The 24,747-nt window shown below is 48.8% G+C and overlaps 1 protein-coding gene and 1 pseudogene across 2 annotated transcripts in view; both read left to right on the top strand.

The window, feature by feature from the left end:
- The first annotated feature begins 682 nt into the window (after positions 1–682).
- The window catches only part of FLVCR2 (FLVCR choline and putative heme transporter 2), a 58,891-nt gene continuing 34,826 nt past the window's right edge, over positions 683–24,747 (top strand). Inside the window, exon 1 of the mRNA XM_081110607.1 lies at positions 683–1,570. Within this exon, the coding sequence (XP_080966733.1) occupies positions 812–1,570 (759 nt within the window). The 5' untranslated portion in view covers positions 683–811. The remainder of the gene's footprint in view (positions 1,571–24,747) is intronic.
- Positions 3,576–3,840, top strand: LOC308532928 (small nuclear ribonucleoprotein E-like; annotated as a pseudogene). Its single transcript has one exon. The product of its transcript is annotated as a small nuclear ribonucleoprotein E-like (transcript).

The following is a 24,747-nucleotide window of genomic DNA, read 5'->3' as shown; positions in this document are numbered from 1 at the left end:
ACCGGCAAAGTGAGTTTTCTGCAATCCCCTTTTACCCCAGAAGCGCAACCCGACCGCGAGATCCACGCATCTCTCTTTCCACCGGAGTCCAGGAAGGGCCGAGGCGCCCAGCCAAGTGGGGAAAAGTTGGGGATTCCTCCTGGGTTCCCCTGGGCGTTCTGGAGGCGCCGGGCATCGGTGCGCGCGCTGGAGAGGCGGGCGGGCGCGCGGAAGCTCGACGGCGTTTTCTCTCGGGGTCCAAGGGGAGAGGGCAAGGGAACCTGGGGGCAATTCAGGGGGCGGGGATGAACCGGGCGGTTTCCATAGCGCCCGGGGCGTGGGGGAGGAATACACCCCGCAAACTATGGCGAAACAACTGGGCGGCCGGGCTTGCGGGGTTGGAGAAGGCGGGAGGGAGGGAGGGGAGGCGGGGTGGGGGTGGGGGCAAGCCTGGCGGGACGGGGGCGGGGCAGTCACGTGCGCCCGAGGGGCGAGGCCCCAGCGGGCCGGCAGCGAACCGAGTCCGGGAATTGGCTGCGCCAGGAGCTCAGTCTTTCCTGGACCGAGGGGCTGGACGCGGCCAGGACGCCTTAGGAGGACTCCAGGCACCGGCCGGGGGGACAGCGGTCAGGACAGCGGCCCCACCCTCCGGAAAAGTGGGGGCAGAAGTTTGGAGGTGAGCGCCGGGAGCCCCGCGCGCGGCTGTTACGCAGGACTGGACCTCGGTTCTTCTGGGGCGGACCAGGGCCACTGCCCCGCTAGCTGAGGCCAGTGCCCCGCAAGACTGCCGGAGCTCTCAGCGCCTGTCCGGGGCTCCAGGGAGGCCGTGGTCATGGTGAATGAAGGTCGCAACCTGGAGGAGCGCGATGGTACCCTTGAACAGCAGTCCGCGCCGCCGGCGGACCCCAGCGCTCCCGCCCCACCTGCCATCCCCACTGACCCCAGCGTCTCGACTCATCCCAGCGGCTCGGCTCATCCCAGCGTTTCGGCTCATCCTAGTGTCTCGGCCCATCCTAGTGTCTCAGCTCATCCCAGCGTCTCCTTCCACCCCAGCGTCTCTGCCAACCCCAGCGGCTCAGCCTTCCCCAGCACCTTCGCCCACCCCGGTGACTTGACCCAACCCAGTAGCTCCGGCCGCGAGGACCTCAGTACGATCAAGGTGAGCAGGCGCCGTTGGGCGGTGGTCCTGGTGTTCAGCTGTTACTCCATGTGCAACGCCTTCCAGTGGATCCAGTACGGCTCCATCAATAACATCTTCAAGTACTTTTACGGGGTCAGTGCCTTTGCCATCGACTGGCTGTCCATGGTCTACATGCTGACCTACATCCCTCTGCTACTGCCGGTGGCCTGGCTGCTGGAAAAATTTGGCCTCCGCAACATCGCCCTCATGGGCTCCGCTCTCAACTGTCTGGGGGCCTGGGTGAAGTTAGGGAGCCTGAAGCCACATCTCTTCCCGGTCACGGTGCTGGGCCAGGTCATCTGCTCGGTGGCGCAGGTCTTCATCCTGGGCATGCCCTCCCGCATCGCTTCCGTCTGGTTCGGGGCTAATGAAGTCTCCACCGCCTGCTCCATAGCTGTCTTTGGCAACCAGGTGGGTAGAAGAGTTGGTGGGTGTTCAGAGGAATGGCCATGGTACCACTGTGGGACGGAGCGTGTTAGATTGTATCTGACCGTACTGAACTGTGTGGGAGACTGTAATTTTCTGACTTCAACTGAGTTGGTGACTCCGGGTGCCTTTATGGTTCTGTGTGACTGATGGTGTGAGTGATTATGACTGGGTGACTGTGTAAGAGAGGTGCGGGGCGGGGGGGGTGGGGGGGTGGGTGGGCGCGGATAAAAGGAGGGGACCTTTTCTTTCACCCACAATTTCTCCTCCCCCAGCAGAAAGCATGCTTTGAAAAATAGGATGTTTTATGATTTCATTCCGAACCTGTCAGTCCACCAGCCTAGACCAGTGGTCGGCAAACTCATTAATCAACAGAGCCAAATATCAACAGTTCAAACGATTGAAATTTCTTTTGAGAGCCAAATTTTTTAAACTTAAACTATAATATAGTTTAATATACCGACTTCTGCGCATGGGCCACGAAGTTTTAATCGCACTGTACGTGTGCGCCCGCACGTGGTAGTTTGTGGAAGGGCCACACTCAAGGGGCCAAAGAGCCGCATGTGGCTCGCGAGCCGCAGTTTGCCGACCACTGGCCTAGACCTCTGACTCCAGGAGAGCTGTCCTTTCTCAGGGAGCAGCTCCAGCGCTGGTACCGCCAGAATGTAGCAGGTGTCTTGAGCCTGAGCCACCAGCTTTCCTAGAGTGCACGCTCTCCTGCGCTGCATAGGACCGCCGAGCCGGCCCTGGCGGCGTTTGGCACCGTTCTTACCGTCTTTTGTGTACAGCTGAAGACAGGGCAGTGGGAACAACGCTTTGTGCCAAACTCCTGCCCTGGGGTTTAGAGCCAAGTCCAGCGGGATGGAGTAGAAATCTCCCTCTGAATTTCCAAAGACTAAAACCCTTGGAAAGGCCTGGACAGCTCATCTCTAAATCTCTTCTCTTTCCTCTTTGGAAGGAGCAGATGAAATTCTTTGCCTCGCCATGTGCTTGGTGATGACCTAGGAAGTTGAGTGAGTTAAGCGTCTGATCGTCTTCTCCAAATATTTGAAGCAGATCAGACAGGGGGCTCTGCTCTATGTGAACCACCGCCGCCCGGGCCCGCTGCCTCCCGAGCCCACACAGCCGTGGCCGTGTGTTTCAAAAGGGCCAGTAACCCTTAGTTCCTGTGGGCCTGTTTTCTCTTACCTGTTGTTGCATTTAGAAATGTTAACCTTTTTCGTTTAGAAATTTCTCATTTGGGTCAGAAATTTTCAAAACTGCTCTAAAGGCCAATTTCCACCCTGTTCGTCTTCACCACCAGGAAGCTGACCTGAGCTGTTTCCCCAAGCCCGTAAGCCCTGCCATTTGGGCAATAGCGTAAGCAATCAATGAAAACAAACAGAGAGGGTTCTTTAGCACACAAACAGGCAACATGAAATCTCTTACCCAGCTTCCCCCCCCCCCCCCCCCGCCCCACCTGTGGGTTTGAACGTCCTGAAGACTGAATTGATTTGAGGTCTGGGGGTGAAGCCAGAGGGATCTTGTTCAGGGCAACTAAAAAATAGGTGTTGAGGGTGACGCTGACCAACCCGCTATTCGCTAAAGGGATTTTCACATCCCCATTGCAGCCCTGCTCGTGGGTTTGACATTATTGGATTTTTCCTTTCTAAGAAGGTAAAGCAGTGGGTGGGGGTGAAGGGCAGGCTTCAAGCTTCCTGAGAGATATGTCTCTTTATTGGCAGTAGAACAGGATACAGGCCAGGTCACTGCAAATCCCACACCTTTGGTTTGGGGAGGGCAGAACTATAACAGGGAGGAGCCCTCAGGAGGTCTGGTGAGTTCAGAGAATCCAGCGCTTGTTTTGTTAACCATTAAGAGTACACTTTTTCCAAGTGCAGCAGGATGGCGTAGAAATCTCTTTGCTTTTTGGAAGGAGCATATACAATTCTTTGCTCCAGAGGTGGCTGACGGAGCGTGCGGCTTAGGGTGGTCTTTGTCAGCTTCCACCATGGCGTACCACGGCCAGGGCCAAAAAGTGCAGAAGGTGATGGTGCAGCCCATCAGCCTCATCTTCAGATACTTGCAGAATAGATCTCGGATTCACGTGTGGCGTTATGAACAAGTGAATATGCGGGCAGAGGCTGTTTCATTGGTTTTGATGAGTGTATGAACCTCGTATTAGATGCTGCAGAAGAGATTCATTGAGAAAACAACCAGGTCGGATCATGCTGAAAGGAGGTAATACTTTTCTGCTCCAAAGTGTCTCCACCTAGAAATGACTAATGGAGAGAGAAATTACTGAGAAGCAATACAGTTTGTGTTTTTTAGGTGCCCTTTGTTGGGAGAATCGTTCTTAAACATTTATTCATGTTGGCTTACAATACCCTTATGTTACTACCAGATGACAATAAATTATGTTGAATTGTTTTTGTTTAAAAAATAAAAAAAAGAGTTATAGGTTTTCAGACCTTTTATGACACACTTATACCTGTGAGGAAACTTAACACCAGACATATCTTTAAGATTTAATAACAGTAGTTATGCATTCATCACCCCTGCTCCCCTCCAAGGCCAGGAAATGCTAAGAATTTTACATTTAAAAACTCTCTGACAGCATAAATTTGTGTCACGAAGCCATCTATTTAGTTTGATATTTTTAGGCTCAACCCACTGTGCTAAGTAAAAAAAAATTATGAAATAACAGAATTGTTTATGCTTCCTCTCATAGCGATAAATCATATTTGGTTCCCAGTGTGTGCTTTAACCTTATTTTCTGAGTAAAGCATGACTGAGTGGAGGAAAAATATTAACAGAGCACCTTGAGCTTTGCTGGAAAAAGGCTCCACAAAGCTGTTAAACAGATTTTCAGTGTCATTCTGCAGAATAATTCTTCATGGCCTTCAGACTTCACACTGGGCAGCAGAACCCCTGCACCCTTGGTAATTCTAACCTCTCTCTTCTCGTGCTTCTTAGACACTCGACGCATGCACCAGCCCTGCTTGCATTCAGTCCAACATTCATTCATTCATTCGTTCATTCATTCATTCAACAAGCTTTTACCTAGGTGGGGGAGGGAGAGAATTTCTTCTACCCTTCTAGGTTTTTTCAGCTGGCCTAATAATTAAATGAACATGAGACAGATTAACAAGAGAAAGTAACCACATTTAATTACATATGTACATATGGGAACCCCACATACGTAAAAGAGTCAGAGATCCCACACACATGAGAGGTTCAGAGACAGAAAGGTCAAATGAGGATTATATTACATCCCAAGCCAAAGACTAAGGTAAGATGCCTTGGGTCTTAAAGGGAGGGGTGCAGGAAGAAAGGTCATTTGCAGGACAATAAGAAAAACAGATGTTCAGTAATGAGAAGTTTTGCTCTGCTCTATAGATAGGTCATCAAGATTATTTCTGGGCTCTAGCTAGTTTGGCTCAGTAGATAGAGCGTCAGCCTGCCGACGGAAGGGTCCTGGGTTCGATTCCAGCCAAGGGCACATGCCCGGATTTCGGGCTTGATCCCCAGGGTGGGCGTGCAGGAGGCAGCCAATCAACGTTTCTCTTTCATCATTGATGTCTTTATCTCTCTCTCCCTCTCCCTCTCTGAAATCAATAAGAGAAATATTTTTAAAAAGATTATTTCTGGTATTAACTTTTATTGTGGACAAGGCTCCCAATTTAAATTCTCCCAGGAAGATAAGGAAGAGGCAGGAGTTTCTGCAGGCTTTCAGTTCCCTTCAGCTCAAAATAATCCATATGCCAAGTAGCACATCTTGGGGAGACCTGTTTAAACCCCTTTACCTTGCTCCTCCGCTTTGCCAGGTGCTGTACTAGGGCTGCAAAGATAACCGCTGCCTTCGCAGAGGTCTTGCACCAGATTTTTAGATTGTACCAGTGTCCCAAGGAGATCCCGGGAAAGGATCTGGGGTGTTAAGGCATCCCTTGAGATAAACTTTAACTGTGCAGGTGTGGGACATTCAAGTAGTTGCTAGCGAAGAGGCTGCTCTTACGCAAGCAGGACCAGAGTGGCAGGCTTTAGGACCAACAAAGACCAGAGGCTTTAAACTTTAAATTTTAAGCGTACGCAAAATAATCCAATTAACTTATGGAGGAATCACACCACACGAAACATATGCAGTTGCAAATCACACAGCTTTTTTAAATATATATATATATTTTATTGATTTTTTTTACAGAGAGGAAGGGAAAGGGATAGAGAGTTAGAAACATCGATGAGAGAGAAACATTGATCAGCTGCCTCCTGCACACTCCCTACTGGGGATGTGCCCGCAACCAAGGTACATGCCCTTGACTGGAATCAAACCAGGGACCCTTGAGTCCGCAGGCCGACGCTCTATCCACTGAGCCAAACCGGTTAGGGCCACACAGCTTTTTTTATTACTCACACAAATTCCTGAGCTTTGGTACAAACTTAGTTAGGGATCCCCGTGGTGCTGTCCTCTGGGGTCCAGCAGCTAGGCTGGTCTGGTCTGGGTGCAGGGGGTCGGCGTTCCTCACCCGAGAGGTCGGTCTCATCTCTATGGGCGGGGTGGGGGGGGAGGTGGGGGAGTGGTTGTTAGCCGTTCTTCTGTCATCAGACAGGAAGAGGAGAGTGGAGCAGTGTCACTTGTCAGACTGACAAAGGGACGGGCCTTTGTAGCTGTCTTGACAGGTGAGCATCGTTAGCTGGCCTGGGTCCATATTTAAAGCTTATTTGTACCTGTAGCAGCTCAGGTGGCTATCAGTGATTTACATCAATGTGCATATGTTAATCTCAAACAAGGCGAGGGGGCTAAGGAGAGTAGTCACTCACCAAGTGTTTATCTTGACAAGTCATTCTGAGTTGTTTACTGAAGTTCAAACCTTTATCTATGAGGGACACACTTCAGGGCAGTGAGGAATGTGTTCTTAATATCATACTTTAAGTTTTAAGGAACGTTAACTCAAACATCTTAAAACTTTTCTAACATCCTTTAAACATTTTAAACATTTCTATATTTTACTACAACAACCAGGCACCAAGGTTCAGATTTTTTAAAAAGTGAAATTGATCAGAGTATAGGGGATTTATTTTCAGTTCTCCATGAGGTTTTTAGTATCTTCTTAGCCTAATTGCTATGGGAAAATTGAAGGGGAAGGAAGCAAAATATCAAACACCTACTAGAGCAAGACACTTTTTCCATCCATTATTTAATTTTTCAACATTGTGAGGTGTGTGGGATTGTTCCCGTTGTTACAGGTGAGGAAGTTGAGACAGATAAATGGGGCAACTTTATTCAGGGTCCTACAGGACTGGGTGGCAGAGGGACATTTGAACCCAATTCCACCTCCAAAGCACATGTCGATAATCGGCCAATATTGAGTCTTCATGTGGATAAAATCCATATTTAAAGAAAAAAAAGGGCAGGATTCTGAGGTTCGAATTTTGCTCCTTGTGTCTCAAGAATTGATGGTGAAAAGTGTCTAGCAGTTGCCTCTAGAATTATAGAGCCTCACTCCTGTCTCACAGGTTCCCAGCATTAGATTGCCCCTGCCCCATCGCAAACTGCTAGGGCTGGTGCTGTTGCTCTGCACTTCGCATGGAGGGGTCCTAGGAATGGGTTCGAGTCTCTGGGAAGAAGAAGCCAGTAAATCCTGAGCCGAGGTGAGGGGAGTGAGGTGAGGGAAGGAGGCTCCGACTGCAGCTGAGGCTCTTCCGGTTCCCTCTGGTTATTTGAACAAGTGGTAACAGACTGGCATTTTTTTTTTTTTTTTTTTTTTTTTTTTTAGCAACACTTGTTCCATTGTTTCAAGGGAAAAGGATCTGTGTGGGGTTTTGAGTGATGTGGACACATTGTTGTTGTGCAAGGGTTAGAAGAAAGCCTGTGTTCCTTCTGGTGATAGCTTGGTGATCAAGGACCAGGAGGATGTGGGAGATGAAAGAAATCTTCAAGTCAGCGCCAGCCCCCCGCCCTCCCTGAGGAGCTTGCAGCACCCAGCAAGGGAAGGGCCTTCTCAAGGACTCGGGCTGCTCAGAGCACAGAACCCAATAAGAGAGGAGGAAACAATCAGTTTGCTTTCCATGTAAGGAAAATACAATATATATATGCCTAATATGCAAATTTTCCCCTCGGGAGTTTGACCAGGAGACTGGGAGTTTGATTGCTCGCTATGATGTGCACTGACCACCAGAGGGCGGCACGGAACGAAGAAAGGCCCCGATTGGCCCTGATTGCCGACCAGGCCTAGGGTCCCTACCTGTGCACGAATTTCATGCACTGGGCCTCTAGTTACCTTATAAAATCAGTTCTGTGGAAGCCAAGGATGGTTGGGCTATGGAAAATAGCTCTTTCCCACCGAAATCTAATGTGAGCCACATGTATAACTAAATCTAATTGTAGCCACATTAAAAATCTATAAAGTGTAAATTTAAAACATTTTTAAACAGGTGAAATTAGTTTTAGTACATTTTATTTAACCCAATATATCCAAAGTATTATTTCAACACATAATCAATATAATATTACTGACAAGCTATTTTACATCCTTTTTTTCATCCTGGGTCTTTTGAAATTGGCATGTTTTTTACACTTCCAGACGAACCACCTTCCCTGGCAAATGATGGGGTTGTGTTCAGTAGCCAGGCTGCACCGCACAGACCTGGAACAACGATGCTATTTGTAGGGGAGGAAAACTTTGCCTTGACCTTCTTAGGGTTCCTGGCTGGGTCTGAAAATTAAACTGATAAAGGCATTTTAACCGAAAATCATCCACATTTATTTAATGTAAATGTTATGTGACATAGGAGCCTTCATAAGAAAATGAAGAACAGTTAGACTTGTGCATTTTTTAAAAATATTTTTATCGATTTTTAGCGAGAGAGGAAGGGAGCGGGAGAGAAAGAAACATGAGGATTGAACCCAAAACCCAGGCATGTGCCCTGTCTGGGAATCGAACTGGCAACCTTTTGGTGTCCGGGATGATGCTCAACCAACGGAGCCACGCTGGCCAGGGCTAGACCTGTGTGTTTTTATGCCAGGTTTGATGAAGAGTGGACAGCCGTGGGGGATGTGACAGGTTAGGGGTATGAGGGAATTACAGTAAACTAGGGAAACTGAACAAGGCCTGTGTCTGGGTTCTTCTTGGCAGCCTCCCTGTGTCTTCAGAGATAAGGATGCTCCCTTCCTCCCCGTCTAGGGAGGGCACCTCTCCCAGGATGGTTTTGTCTGTTTCAGGGAAGAAGAGCCAGGAGGGGGAGGAGATGAAAGTAACCTTTCTGTTCCTGCTGTTTTCTCAAACTCCTTCAGGCTTCCAGCAGATGCAGACGGGCTCTAGAGAACTGACCGCAGCCTTTCGGAGGTTGTGTTGGCTGGACTGGCTGATCATGGGTACCACCCAGAGAGGTTGAGTGTTTCTGGGACTGACTCAGGAGTCAGGGTCATGAGGCAGGTGGTCAGCCTAGGCTTCTCCCAAAATCATGGCCCCTGGGGTGTCTTAAACTCTCGGCTTACCGTTTTGGGTCTTCTAATGGGAGAGCCTTTCTTTCAAAGTCTGAGTGAGGTTTGGGGAGGAGAAGGCAAGCTCCTGTTCTCTCCCATTGGTTGTTATTGTTAAGGCGCCCGGAGCGCCCGCCCACATGGCTGAGCGCGTTCTGGCCTCCCTGTTGCACTCGCAGAGACAAACAGGCAGGGGCTGGGACAGCAGACAAGCCTAGTGAGTGGTGACCAAAATGAGAATGGGCGGGACCCATGGCCTGCAGGTCCCAGAGTGCTCATGGGTGTGCCAGGTCATATGCACGTGACATCGTAAAAGTGACATTGGAATGTGGTGGGGTGACAGCAGACACGAGGTCACATGTCCCATCTACAGACAGCAGCTGCTTCAGCTCCCGCCCACCACTGACATCCAAAGCATGGCCCAGTGTTGTTAGATCTTCTCTTTTTTTCTTTAAAGAGAAACCAGAAATCCAGATTTTTTAAAATGTGAAATCTGTTTTTTAAATTGCGGCAAAATGTATGTAACATAATGGCGATCATTTTAGCCATTCACAAGTGTCCAACTCAATGGCATGAGATACGTTCACAATGGCATGTAAGCCTTAACCGCCATTTATACCCCAAACTTTTGCATCCCCCGCCCCCCAGCAACTCTGTAATCCTTAATAACTCCTCCCTGCTCCCTCCCTCTGGCCCCTAGTTACCTCTTCTTGCTTTCTTTCTCTATGAATTTGCCTATTCTAGGTACCTCATAGGATCTTATTCTAGGATCCATATGCTCGTTGGCTTTCTGTGTCTGCTTATGAATTCTGTTTGTTAAATGCTGCTGACGGGTTCAAAACTTTAGAAAAATAACAGTCTTTACTTAGAAACTGCAGGTCAGATAAAACTGTCCCATCTGAGACTCCGGGGGAGGGGAATGTGCAGGCAGGTGGAAATGAGAGGTCAGAGGTTAGCAACTCTGGGGAGGAAACGAGGCAAGTGCTTCCTGAAAATGGGGGTTTTTCACCTCACCCATGGGCCTAGGTGAAAATGCCTGAGTCCCTGTGTGGAATTCCTTAACCAGGCTTTCTGGGGGAGGGGCCCAGACGCCTGTATTTTCAGCTGGCCTCCCAGGTGGGGCTAGCGATCAGACTCTTTGAAATCACCTGGAGCAATGGTCGGCACACTGCGGCTCTTTGGCCCCTTGAGTGTGGCTCTTCCACAAAATACCGACTTCTGTGCATGGGCCACGAAGTTCCAATCGCATTGTACGTGCACGCGTGCATGTGGTAGTTTGTGGAAGAGCCACAATCAAGGGGCCAAAGAGCCGCACGTGGCTCGCGAGCCGCAGTTTGCCGACCACTGACCTGGAGATAGGACCTGCAGGCCATGGGAAGGCACCCTCCAGCTTAGAGCCAGGTTCTTGTCAGGGCTGGTGTATGAGGTGTTTGCTGTAGGCTGGGTCCTGTGTGCAGGTGGAAGCATTTGTGAGCTCAGTTACTCACCCTTCAGATTGAGGGGAATGCTCACTACTGGCCAGGGACCTGGCCCTGAGCTCGTCTGCCTCGGGCGTAGTGTGTTGGTTCCTGACTTCCAGCAGGAAAAATTTCGCAACGTGAAGCTGAAGCTGGAGACAGCGAAACAATGAAGGGCTTAGGATAGAAGCAACATCAGGTGAGCCGAGGTGGGGCTGCTTTGGCTCTCTCGTAAAATTCTAGGTGAGAAATGAGCCGAGGTGGGGCTGCTGTCAGCTCGCCGGAAAGTCCCACTGCAAAGGGGGCCTTGGCGGCAGGTTCAGGGGTTAGCCCAGGACAAGCTGCCTTCCCTCCTGGTTGCAAGTCTCGAGTTGAGGAGATGCATGCCTGTGGGAAGAAGAGGGGGAAGCAAAAGGTGTGGGCACGCCCCCAGGAGGGAGAGTGAGGGAGCACTGGGTCCTTTTTTTTTGAGGGTTTTAAAGGCTCGGGGTTTAGGGGAGGTCTTAGGGGAGATCTCAACAGACTATTCATCTGATCCCAGGCGTGCCCTTTCAGGGTCGTAGTCTCCAATGACTGATCAGAGCCAGGGCCAGGGCAGGCCGGCAGTCACCACAGGTGGCCCTAGTGTTGGCTGGCCTGGAGCTGAATACACCTGGGCCTAGAATTTTTCTCTAGCGGGGAAAGGTCAGGGGAGGGTCCGAATCCCGAGTCACATGACCAGCCATATGCCAGGGGAGGAAAGCCACCCTGGGGGTGATCCTGCGCCAGTGTGGGGCTTACTGCCCTGGTGACCGTCTGTGTCTGCTATAAATTGCTCAGCCTGTTGGTTCAGCCATCTGTTTCCCCATTCCACTTGCCGAGCTTCTTACTATCCTGGTCGGGCTGGTATTGGAGGCTCATCGTTCTGATTCACTTAAGGTTCTGAAAATGTCCTGGAAACCCTGAGTGGGGGTGGGGAGAGGGGGAAATCCCTGATGGAATGTGCGGTGAAACCACTGCAGATGCTCCTAATCCTTTTGTTTCTTTGAATGTCAACTCTGCACTGGAGGACGCTGGGGTTGGCCTGACTCTTGGCTTGGTTTCTCTGCCAGGCATTGTTGCAGGTGCCCGCTAATTCCATGGAATCCAGCCTGAGTTTTCAGTGGAGCGTTCTAGGCCCCCTGCTCCCTCCCCACCCCTACCAGTGTGTCTCTGGTTCCCTCCCAGCCTGTCTCTCCGCTCTGATCAGTGTAGCTCCTTAGTTGTCTCCAGGAAGACGCCCTGCTTAGGGACTAAGCCTCCTCCTGCCGGGAGAGTGACATTAACAAGATGGTGTACTGGGAAGCCTCCCCCCCCCCCCCCACCGCAAAACATTAGATAAACTAGAAACTGGCTAAAATAACTTCTTTATCGGAGCTCTGAAAATCAGTCAAAGATCTACAGCAATCAAGCATATGCCCAACCAAGAAAAAATCAAAATGGTAGGAAATTTCATGGCCTTTATACTCACCCTCCCCACCTCCCTTCCCCATGCTGTGCCTCCCAATCCCCAGTTCCCTTCTGAAAACCGAATTTGCAGTGTTTCAGCCCAGTTGTAGTCCTGAACGCTAACAGTGAACAATCCAAAAAGGAAATTAAGAAAACCATTCCATCTATGGTAGCATCAAAAATACTTAGGAATACCTTTAACCGAAGAGGCGAAAGACTGGTACACTGAAAACTATAAAGTGTTGCTGAAAGAAATGAAAGACCTAAATAGATGGAAAGGCATCCTGTGTTCATGGATCGGAAGACTTAATGTTGTTAAGATGTCAATACCACCCAAAGCCATCCACAGATTCAACACAATCCCTATCAAAATTCTGATGACGTTTTCCACAGAAATAGAAACAATGCATCCTAAAAGTCACGTGGAAATTTAAGGGACACCGAAGAAACAAAACAATCTTGGAAAAGAACAACAAAGTTGGAGGTCTCACACTTCTTGATTTCAAAATGAATACCAAAGCTGCAGTAATGATGATATTGGCATAAAGACAAACATATAGATCAATGGAATAGTGTCCAGAAATAAACGCTCACAGGTATAATCAAATGATTTCCAACAAGGGTGCCAAAACCATTGAGTAGGAAAAGAACAGCTTCCCCCCTCCCCCAATCTTCACCTAAGGATATGGTTATTGATTTTTACAGAGAGAAGGAGGAAGGGGAGAGAGAGAAAAGCATCGATGTGAGAAACATTGATCAGTTGCCTCCCATACCCACCCTGACCAGGATTCAAACCCACAACCTTTTTGGTGTTCAGGACAACGCTCCAACCAACTGAGCCACCCAGCCTTTTTAATAAAAAATAGATTTTATTTTTTAGAGCAGTTTTAGGTTCACAGCAAAATTAAGCAGAAGGGTATACCCAAAAGAACTGAGAGCCCTAGCTGGTTTGGCTCAGTGGATAGAGCATCGGCCTGTGGACTGAAGAGTCCTGGGTTCGATTACAGTCAAGGCCATATGCCTGGGTTGCTGGCTCCGATCTCCAGTATGGGACATGCAGGAGGCAGCTGATCAATGATCCTCTCCCTTCCTCTCTGAAATCAATAAAATAAAAAAATAAAAATAAAAGAACTGAGAGCAGGAACTTACTTGAACAGATGTTTGCACCCACGCGTATAGCAGCATTATTCACAGACAAAAGGTGGAAGCCACCCAGGGGTCCATCTCTGGGGGAATGGATAAACAAAATGTGTTATATACATACAATGGAATGTTATTTAGCTTAAAAAAGAAAGGAAATTCTGACACATGCTCCACATGGATGAATCTGGAAGACATTATACCAAGTGAAATAAGCCAGTCACAAGTACTATATCATTGCACTTACAGAAGGTATTGAGATGTCTTTTTTTTTTCCTGACAACAACCAGTTCTCCAATTCTCTGTCCTACAACTCAGTTCGATTCTGACACTAGCTCCTCAGAGTTAGTGCAGATCCCACAAGTTTGGGGCTCAGTTCCAGAAGACTGCCTCCCATGAGATACCATTTGCAAATCCTGGAGGCCATCTGTACTTCTGACTATACATTGGGGATTCCCACAACCCCTCCTTGGGTTCTGTAATCTGCTAGAATGGCTTGGAGAACCCAGGGGAACACTTTACTGACCTTTACTGGTTTATTATAAAGGATACAACCCAGGAACAGCCAAAGGGAGCAGATACCGAGATACCATGAGGAGAAGCACACGCTTCCATGCCCTCGCTCCTCACACCACCACCCTCCCAGCACTTTGACGTGATGTGTTCACCAACCTGGAAGATCACTGAATTTCCTTGTTTGGGAGTTTTATAGAGCATAGCTTCCAGCTCCCTCTCCTCCTCAGAGGTGGGGGAAGGTGTGATTGAAAGTTTCCAAATTCTAATCACTAGGACTTCCCTGACCCATTAGCTTAAACTCAGGTGTGATGGAGGGGGCTCCTTATGAATGACAAAAGACACTCAGGAAATTCCCAGCTTGTTTAGAGCTCTGTGCCAGGAATGGTGACAAAGACCAAATATATTTTTATTATACCACAGGTACCTAGAAGAGTCAAATTCATAGACTCAGAAAGTACAATGGTGGTTGCCAGGGGCTGGGGGAGGAAAGAATGGGGAGTTATTATTTAAGGGGTACTCAGTCAGTTTAGGAGGATGAAAAAAGTTCTGGAGGTGGATGGAGGGCATCGTTGCTCAATGATGTGAATGTACTTTATACCACTGAACTGTACCATTGAAAATGGTTAGAATGATCAATTTTATACTGTGTTTATTTTACCATCATCCCCCCAAACCTCCCCGAATATCCCCACTACGTGTGAGGTGTTCCCCTCTGGCTGGGTACTGCTCACCTCCTGCCATCATCTCCTCTGTCTCCGTGCTTGGAGGCATCCCTGGCCTCTGCTTGCTGGGCTTACTGGGTCCTGGCCTTGGCTTTCTGGTGGCTTGTGTTTCCATCCTCTTCCTTTATCTTTCCCTGCTCCCCCAGCTCCTCTTCCCACTGAATGGGGAACGTCTCAGGGAGCTGGACCCTTGATACATCTCTCCTGTATCTCAGGGTTCTGGGCATAACCGGCGAGCACAAATGGAGGGACCAATTATTAAACAGGTTTCCATTTCCCGAAAGAAAGTAAGGTGACAATGAGTTCACTGAGTGCTCGGGTGGCTGGAGGAAGGGACTAGACCAGCCATGGGCAAACTACGGCCCGCGAGCCGGATCCGGCCCGTTTGAAATGAATAAAACTAAAAAAAAAAAAAAGACCCTTTTATGTAATGATGTTTACTTTGAATTTATATTAGTTCTCACAAACCCTCCTTCCATGCTTTTGTTCCGGCCCTCCGGTCCAGTTTAAGAACCCATTGTGGCCCTCGAGTCAAAAAGTCTGCCCACCCCTGGACTAGACTCTATCTTATTCTTTCAATGAAAAGAGTATTAAGTCCTTACTGTGCCAGACACACCAGACCAAGCTGGTTGAGAACACCATCTTTAGCTCTGCTGGGTACTCTTGGGCAAGTTTCTAAACTTTTCTAAGTTTTTATTTTTTTAAATCCTCACCTGAGGACATGCTTAGAAAGAGAGAAACATCCATGTGAGAGAGAAACATCGTTTGGTTGCCTTCCCTCTGTGCCCTGGCAAACCGGAAACCTTTTTGTGCACAGGACGGTGCTCAACCAACCGAGCCACTAGGTCAGGCAGCTTTTCTAAGTTCTGACTTCTTTGTAAGATGGAGATGAGACAGGGAGTGGAGGGTCTTTAGCTAACGGTTTATCAGACAAGAAATGGTCAATGAAGAACAGATGCTAGCACCAATAAAGGTCGTCGGTTGGCTCCCGTCTGCAGGGGCTTCTGGTGCAGGAAAGGCCAACACTTAACAACTCGAGGATATCTGTGCACGGGGCATTAAGGGGTCACAGCACGTGGTAGCGCATACCTCAGTGTGTGCCGTGAGGAGCAAGCAGGACAGCTCCCCTGAGGAGGTGATGGTGATAGCCAGTTCTCAGTGAGTGAAGTGAAGAGATATTGGGTGAATAGGGGAGGGTGGGCCGTTCCAGGAAGTTCCCAGGTAGTATTCCGATGGGGACTTGTCCCCCTTGAGAGCGACTGGATCAAAAGCTTGCAGGTGCTAGAAGATGGCATGAGTTTCCAAGTGTGTGGTTGATGAGACCTGTTGTTGTCTGTTGTGAAGACTTTGGGGTCCTGGAGGACACAGATACTGGGCCAACCCCAGACCCCACACATCAGACCTTAGCCTCACAAACCTAAGGCTGTGCTGAAGGAAGTGGGGCGCCCAGGCTTATCAGGTGGACACAGTTGTTTCCCCCTGCCTGGTTCTTGATCTTTTTCCAGCAGTGCTATTAACAGGATGTCCTTCCCTGGACTTCGGCTCCCCGCCCCTCAGCCCCCGCCTCCCCCCACACTGCCAACATCAAACAGCCCGAGTGGACTGCAGGATCATGAGGGTGGAAGCCCATCAGGGATGATAAAGAACCATAGCATTAAGGTGAAAGCCGGTGTTTCTTCTTCTTTTTTCATTCTCTGTCTCCTGACCTCTATTCAACACCAACCCAACGGAGCATCTCCCCTTGATTCTGCAGGACAAAGGACTTTTCTCCTTGCTGAGTCATTCAGGGGTGGGAGGGCATCCTGCAGGCTTCGACGCGCCCCCAGACTCTTCTGCCTTCTGACCTCATTATAGACATCTTTTCTTTTTTATTCGGTGCAAAAACCTTAGCTCAGCCTCTTCCCGCCACACAATTCAAGATGAGGCCTTGCTCCAGCATGAGGGCAGATACCAGCAGCGCCGTCTGTGTTTGTGGAAGGGAGAAAAGGGAAGCAGGGCTGGATTCCACTCGCTTACCAACTTCTTGGGTCTGAGAACCTCTAGGTGGAGCAGTGTTTGCTTTGGCTCCCATCCCATCTGATTCCCTCTCCAGAGAGGTGAACATAGCCCCTTTCAGTTCTGGGAGACCACTTGCGATTGGACAGCTCTGCCAACCAGAAGGGAGGGGCACAGAAGTTGGAGCAAGATTGGGGGTTAGTTTTTCTCCTTTTTTTCCTTACTCTTCTCTCCTAGAATCCCTGACTTCAGCCCAAGTTACTGTGCTAACTAGCGGGGTGTCCTCAGTGGCTCTGGACCAGCTCTCTCTGTGCACAAGGCCATTTGTCCTGTCCATCTACTCTGAGAACTGTACGAAGTGAGCAGCTGTGAGTCAACACATCAAAGCAGGGCCCATTCTAAGGGGCTGTTTGTTTGGATGGTGGCTGCCCCTCCAGTGATCTGTACCACCTCAGACCTTTGTCCAGGGCTTCCTGTTTGGTGCTGGAGAACTTTGTGGAGCTACCCAATGAGCTTACTCAGAGAACCATTTCTCCTCTACCAAGAGTCTAGGCAGGAGCACGCACCTCTCTCACACCTTCCCTGCCTTGGACACGCTGGGAAACCAGCAGCTAAGTGTCTTGATTTCTCTCCTTGGGGCAGTTATCAGTTGTTTTTAAGTGTGGTCGGTACCAGAATCACCTAGTGTTCCTTAAAAATGCAAATTATGCCCTAGCCAGTTTTGCTCATGGCTGGAGGGTCGTCCCTCAGACCAAAGAGTTTTGTGGGCTCAATTCCTGGTCAAGGGCACGTACCTTGGTTGGAGGCTTGATCCCTGGCCCAGGACCGGACTTGTGCGAGAGGCAACCAATAGATGTGTCTCTCTCACATCAATGTCTCTGTTTCTCTCCCCCATCCCCTTCCTCCCTTCCTTCCACTCTCTAAAAATCAATGGAAAAATATCCTTGGGTGAAGATTTCAAAATGCAGATTCCTGGGCACCCAGGGAAGACCCAAGGAATTAGTTAGCCTCTCTGGGGTGGGGCTCAGGAACCTGTGGTTTTGGCTCTCCATCAGGGGATTCTGATGCCATTGACGTCTGAGAACTCCAGGGTGGGAGCCTGGACCCTGGCTGTGCTGGCAGCTGTGTTTGGGGCCTCTAGCAGGACACCTATCCTCTTTGGGCATCAGCTTACTAGTATCTGTAACAAGAAAGCCTGGCCCTGGCTGGGTAGCTCAATTGGTGCATCGTCTTAATACACTATAGCTGCAGTTCGAGCCCTGGTCAGGGCATATACAAGAATCAACAAATGAATGCATAAGTAAGTGGAACAGGTTGATGTTTCTCTCTCCCATCCTCCCTCTCTCTAATCAATAAAATTTTTTTAAAGACAAAACAAAAAGCTTGTTCATAGGGTGCCACCAGAGTTAAATGAAGAAGTCTGTAGCTTAAAGCCCTTGAAACCAAATAAGCCCTCCACAAACATTTACTGAATCCACATCTATATTCTCCCTACCTGCCAAACTCAGGTACGGAAGCATCCTCTCTATCTCTAATATCCAGCTACTTTCTTTCATCTCAGCTGCTATCCCTACTTTCATTCATCTCAGCTGACTGATCCTTCTCCTAGCGTCATACATTGGGGGAACTTAAGCAGACCCACCTGTCCACTCTCTGCTGGTGAGTTAGGTTGAGGCCAGGCCACCACCTGTCTAGGGAGAAGTCAGCCCTCCCAAGACCTTGCTGCTAGGACACACACTGGAAGAGGCCATTCCTGGCACCCAGTGGGGACTAAGAGCATTTGGATGGGAAGATGAATGACTAGTGTTCTGGTTTCACACTTTATCTTTGGGGCATTATTTTCTCACTAGTGGCCTGGTGCATGGATTCATGCACATTGGAAGGAAATTAATTAGAAGAAATACTAATTACTGCAACTCAGCAGTAAACCAGATTCGGGCGACAGTGCCCCAGCAACAACATAACCCACGGCTGAAGGTGGAATCGTGTGGCCTTGAGAGGAATCGGGCTCCCTCTTCTCTGGTTTCGGGGTGTGTCACCCGAGAACCACCACTGCCAAGTCACCGAAGCTCAGCAGCTCCTGTGTTGAGCATCTGCCCCTGGTGGTCAGTGCATATCATTGTACCGGTGGTCAGACTGTTGGCTGGTCACTTAGCCTTTTATATGCATAGATTGCTGAAGGAAGATTCCAGAGCTTTTTCTGTGATTACCAGGAAGATTCCAGAGCAATTTCTGTGATTGCCATGACCTCAGTGGGGTGGGGGAGAAGAATGCATCTTGATCCAACTTTCTTACTACTCTTCCTCACCTTTTACGCACACTGGTTGCCCTGAGAAAATTCCCCCACCTAATCTCTTCACTTCCAAAAGCCTTGGAAGCCTGTTCTAGGGGAGAGCAGCAGCTGGTAGAGTCTGGCTGAGCTGGGGGTAGGGCCTGGGAAGATCAGGGATCCCTAGTTCTCTGGAGACACTTCCCCTCCTCTAGCCCCTCACCAGCCTCCTGCATCTCCAGGGTCACTGTCCTGGTCAACAAGAGACAGTCTCAGCCTCTGGCCTGCTGTTTGGCCTTGGGACTGGCATTTCAACAACCCCTTGCTTTATCTGTGCGGTGAGGTGTCTTCCTTGCTGACATTTGGTTCTCTGAAGGCTACTGTGTGTGTAGGGGGAAGGAGAGGTGGGGGTGGGGGCAGGAGGGAGCTGTGTTCTCAGGGCCCAGATCACTGGCTGGAGGTTTGTTTAGGGACTTACAGAGAAACTCTCTCCTCTCATTGGACTGTCTCTGACTCACTGTTCAGAAAGAACTTTGATAAGAGGTAGACAGGGCTTGCTTAAGGCAAAGGTAAGCCTTTTGTAGGTCTGGGCATGACTGTTTACCCTGTTAGGATTTATGGTTAGATCGCCCTGGCAGGTTACTTTGGATCAGATTTATTACAGAGCCTTTTTCGAACACAGTCCCCTCAGAGCCTGGATCATTCCCGAGTCTCAGACCATGTCCTTCTGGGACATGTGTCTGCTCAGTGCCTTGTGGCTCAGCAAGGTTCTGTGGGAACAGAGCAGCGCCAGGGATGGGAACATCAGATATCCCTGTGTTTATGTTGCCACAGATAAACTCTATGATTTCAGCAAGTGGTTTGAACTCGGCTATGAAATGGAGAAAACAACATGCTCTCTTAGAGCTCTGTCGCCTCCCTTATATGGGTGGTTTTGAGGCTTTGATTCCATGCTGGATATGCAGTGCCCGGAAAACTGAAATACTGTGTAATGCTAGCTTTTACGTGCCCTTAAAAAAAGAAGGAAGACTTTAGATTTGCCCTGTGACACAGAATGAAAGGGCTTCCCTATACACAGATCACGTCCTATCTAAATGGTAAAGGGCAGCCTTGGGTTAGGGACCACACCCTTGTTTATAGGGCTCAGCATTCTGACCTTTACAGTCAGCTCTTTGTTTCCCAACCCGCTCTGGTCATTCTGGCGGTAGGAGCCTCTCCCAGAGCTGCTGGGTTCCAGAGCGTCCCTGCAGCTGGATCCCTGTGAGCTGAGCCTTGCGGTGGCTCTGGGAGTCCTGCAGCACGTTCTGATTCCAAGAAGGGCCTTTGCCAAGGGTTGGCATAAAGCAGCAATTCAGTCCACATGTGCCCAGGATGGCTCCTCCCTTCATGTAGGAAAAAATGGAGGTGGTGGCCCAGCACAGAACTGATTGAGTCCCTGCCATCAGGAGCTAGGGGGCGGGGCCTAGGAGTGGTGTTCCAGGGGGCTGGTGGTCCTGGCTGTCCCACACAAGTGGCAGTGATCACAGGTAACAAACGGGGCTCAGACAGTCCTGGTGAGGATGTTGCGCTTTCTCTCCCCAGAGTTCTTCTAATCTCTCCTCAGGGAAGAGGGTAGGTACCATATCACCTGCCCCAGGAATGGCTGGCCCTGAATTCTATGCTCCTCAAAAATGCACGACCTGTACTAGGGTGCCTCCACCCTGGGCCCACTCTCGGTCCCTTGCAAATAACCCACACAGGCCCCTGGTCATTGTTATCAGACTGAACGGGTCTGTTTGCCTGCATGCATCAAAGCTCAATAAGACACAAACAGAAATTTGCAGCCAAGACAGTAAGGATTTATTAAGGAGATGGTGCCATCCCGGAGTCACAGGTAGGTAATGCTCAAAGACCTGGCTCTCTGATGGCTTTCAAGAGATGGATTCTGTAGGGAAAAATCGTTAATCATGGTGACTAAAGGAGTTAGGGTTGTGGTCTCTACTGATTGGTTGGTACCAGGGGTAGGGGGTCATTGGTCATTGCATCTATCTGGTCCTGATGTCAGCCATGGAGTTTTCTGTCCTGTCCAACGTCTCAAGGATTTGTTCTGTGGATTCGCTTTCCTGGCTATGGAGCTAAAACACAATCGAGACCAAAATTTTGTTTTTAGTTTGATTGAAAACTCTGTCTCTATAGTCAGTAGACCTAGGACCTTGTTCCTAAGACACCTGGATGCTGACTAAAACCTCATTGTCCTGAGGGCTTAATGATTAAGCAAGAGAGAGGGAGGTGGATAAGTCAGGGCGCCGAGTGAGCCCAGTTTGAGTCAAAGGGGAAAAAAAAGTCACAATAAAGAGCAGATGAAAGAAAATAAGGTTCCTGCACCATTTGCCATCCAGTCTTGTCTCTTTTTGAACTTTTGTACTCGTCCTGGATTGTATCCTCTCCAGCCAGCTTTCCTGGTTCCCCCCAAGGGACAGCAGGTAACGGAACAAATGAGAGTCGGTGAATAAAGGCTGTCATCATCCCTTTGGCCTGACTGTCTCCTGAAGGGCCCACCTTGGAGAAGTAGCCACACATCCACTTACAGGCTTGGCACTCTCACCTTTGCAGTCAGTTCTTGTGAGAGGTATGGGTGGTTTTATTTTGAGCCAATGTACCAGAGCCTTTATTTGTTTATTAAACAAATATTTATTAAGCATCAACTCTGTGCCCAGCAACATTCTAAGAACTGAGGCTGCAACAGCGAATGGGAGAAAATGTCTCTGAGTTCAGGTTTAAGGGAAGAGAGATTAGAGTAGTGGTTCTCAACCTTCCTAATGCCACGACCCTTTAATACAGTTCCTCATGTTGTGGTGACCCCCAATTTCATTGTTACAAATTGAACATAATTAAAGCATAGTGATTAATCACAAAAACAATATGTAATTATATATGTGTTTTCCGATGGTCTTAGGCGACCCCTGTGAAAGGGTCGTTCAACCCCCAAAGGGGTCTCGACCCGCAGATTGAGAACCACTGGATTAGACTGTAAAGTGGCCACGCAAGGAGTGACTAATGGTGAAGATTTCAGAATGAGGAGGAGGGGGGAGACTTCAGAGCAGGGCATTGGGAGATGTTTTTGTGTAAGCAGGTCCCGGAGGAAGTCCCTAAATTGCAGGGCCAGGTCTGGTGATATGGGTGACGAGTAGTTTTCCCGGTGCAAGGTTTAGATTTCTTGTCCTTTCCACATCTCTCTCTGGGATCACAAGGCAGGGTTAGTTAACTAGTGGAGTTGGCATCTTAAGAAACAGCTACATGGGGCCCACCCTGTCTGTCTCTGGAGACATGCCCTAAAGTAAGAGGAACTGGTTCTCTGCTCATGGTAGGCCAGAGAGCAACAGCTCCTCCAGGGCCTGCCCCCCGAGTCACCCGCCGCCTGGGTCTGCGTTTCACTTCCGAAAATTCAGAGTGGGGGGTGCTGTTACCAAGGAAGTCCAATCAGACTTAGAAGAAAACTTGGGAGGATTAGAGACATTTGTCACATGAATGACAGCATATGACATCGCAGACACTCAGTGCTTTTTCTGGTTTGGGCTGTCCTAGCACCATCTGTCAAAAGGCGGGGCGTTGGCAGAGTTGAGCAGGGCAACAGCCCACAGGACAGTAGGACCTGTCTGTTGGCTGCTGTGAGCTGGCTTCTGGGGCAGAGTTGGTGGGAAGTGCCCAAAGCATTTGAACGGGGAGCTTTGCATGTTGTCTACTGCAAATACAAGAAACTTGGAGAAAATGAGGTCTGCACTCTGCCACTCTAGCTGGCCTGGTGGTTCGGAAGACATCCTCTCCTTTTTCCTCTTTTCTCGCTGAGTCATTGGGGAAGTTCTACGAGCCTGTGGTCATTGGCCCTCAGCACTGTCATCAGAAGGACCTTTGAGTGGTGAAGCCAGCAGGGACTCGTGCTGTCGGTGAAAGGGCAGGCAGAGGAGATTTCACATCTGCTCTCATGTAGACATAGTCTGACCCTTTGCAGATATTACCATGAGGTCAAGTTCACGAGGAACACTGAACCTTAAAAGGAGGAGCGTGTGTACCAGGAGCCTCCTGAGTTGATGATTAAAAGTAGGCACAAGTGTGAGGCTCAGCTAAAAAAAAACACACACAACAGTAAAGCCCTTTGTCAGCATTCCTTTTCATTCCTAATAAAAAAAAGATTTTTTTTCTTTGTAGAACTCAGACCCCTCCTCTAAATGTAGCATCTTCTCTGTTTACAGCCTAGGGGACCTCTGCTCTTCAGCTACCTTGCACCCCCCCACAGATGAGGAGGAAACCCAGAACCAAGGCTGTAGGTCAAGATCAAGGTATATTAGATAAACTTGGTGATGTGAGTGAGCTCTGTTTGCAATGGTTGCCTCCTCCCTTACTTTTCAGTAGGTGTTCAATATGCACTGAGTGTAGGTTTGAGAGTAGGAATTTGATGAGCCTCTATTGCAATGGCTTCCAGGCCTCACCTTGAGGACCCCCAAAGTTGAAGCTTTCTCTGTGTTATTCCGCTTTGTATCTGCTTTCTTTTGGTGGTCAACTCACACAATACTTCAAACTGCTACTGTGCCCAACTTGTTTGCTGTAGAAAAGACTGGACATATTTGATTCAGGTTTGAGCTTCGAAGAGTCATCTCTTTATTCAGAAGACGTTTCCCAAGTTACATTTCTGTTCTTGGCATTGTGCTGGGCATGATGTGGGGAGATGTCACACAAGGAAATGTTAGTCAGTGTCCCTGTCCTCAAGGTGCTAACAATCTAATTATAGAGACAATACCCTACAGGGAAAGAACCCCAAAACTAAGCATTACATGAGAACCAGAAATCCCATAGGGCAGTGGTCAGCAAACTCATTAGTCAGCAGAGCCAAATATCAATAGTACAACGATTGAAATTTCTTTTGAGAGACAAATTTTTCAAACTTAAACTATATAGGTAGGTACATTGTTATTAATTAGGGTACTCCTAAGCTGGTCTTTGCTAAAAATGTCCTCAATCTGATTGAGGTACATTTGCTGAGGTCGACTCCTTCCAACTCTCCCATCCACACTCATCTTGTATACTTGTTTTGTCTATCTCCTTTCTGAAAACCGACTTCTGCGCATGGGCCACGAAGTTTCAATCGCACTGTATGTGCGCGCCTGCACGTGGTATTTTGTGGAAGAGCCACACTCAAGGGGCCAAAGGGCCGCATGTGGCTCACAAGCCGTGGTTTGCTGACCACTGCCATAAGGAGTAACTAAGTGGCAAATAAAAACAGACTGTGGCTGGAGACACCTGTCACCATTGCACCCTCCAACAGCTTGAATTACAGAATCGAGTATATGAGACAAGAGGACTTGCAGGTGTCTGAGGGCGGTGACTTCGGTGGCATTCACCCTCTTCAAAGGCTTTGGAGTCAGACAGCCATGGGTTTGGGTCTGTTTGCCATTAGAAGCTGGGTGACCTTGGGCAAATTACAGATGTTTTCTTATCTGTAAAAAACCAAACCAGAGAGAATGATGCCAACTTTAGGGGCTTGTTGTGAGGCATTGAATGGAATAACATGTGCAAAATCGTTTAGCACGCTGCTCATTATGCATTCGTTTCCTTCCTTCTAGTTTGGAGAATAGCCATGACCTGAGAGTTTAGCCTGCGAGTGTGGACTCTAGTATAGACGGCCTGAGCGTGAAGTCCAGCCTGATCCTTTACTGTTATGACCTGGGGCAAGCTACTTAAATGCCAGTTTCCTCAATTTAAAAATAGGCATTAAAAGAGAGAGTGTGGCCCTAAACGGTTTGGCTCAGTGGATAGAGTGTTGGACTGCGGACTGAAGGGTCCCAGGTTCAATTCTGGTCAGGGGCATGTACCTTGGTTGTGGGCACATCCCCAGTAGGGGGTGTGCAAGAGACAGTTGATCGATGTTTCTCTCGCATCTATGTTTCTAACTCTCTATCTGTCTCCCTTCCTCTCTGTAAAAAATCAACAAAATATATTTTTAGAGAGAGAGAGAGAGAGAGAGAGAGAGAGAGAGAATGAATAGTGCTTAGGACGGTGCCTGTGGCCTGGTGAGCATGATGTGCAGCTGTTATTACTATTCTTACCTTCCCTGGGAATCAAGCATTGCAGCAGGCTATTCTAATTTCAGTAGCTGCTGCTTC

This window comes from Myotis nattereri, assembly GCF_964212035.1.
Source record: "Myotis nattereri genome assembly, chromosome: 1".
NCBI classification, from domain to species: Eukaryota; Metazoa; Chordata; class Mammalia; order Chiroptera; family Vespertilionidae; genus Myotis; species Myotis nattereri.
The sequence above is the reverse complement of the archived record's forward strand: the minus strand, read 5'-3'. Positions and strand labels throughout refer to the sequence as shown.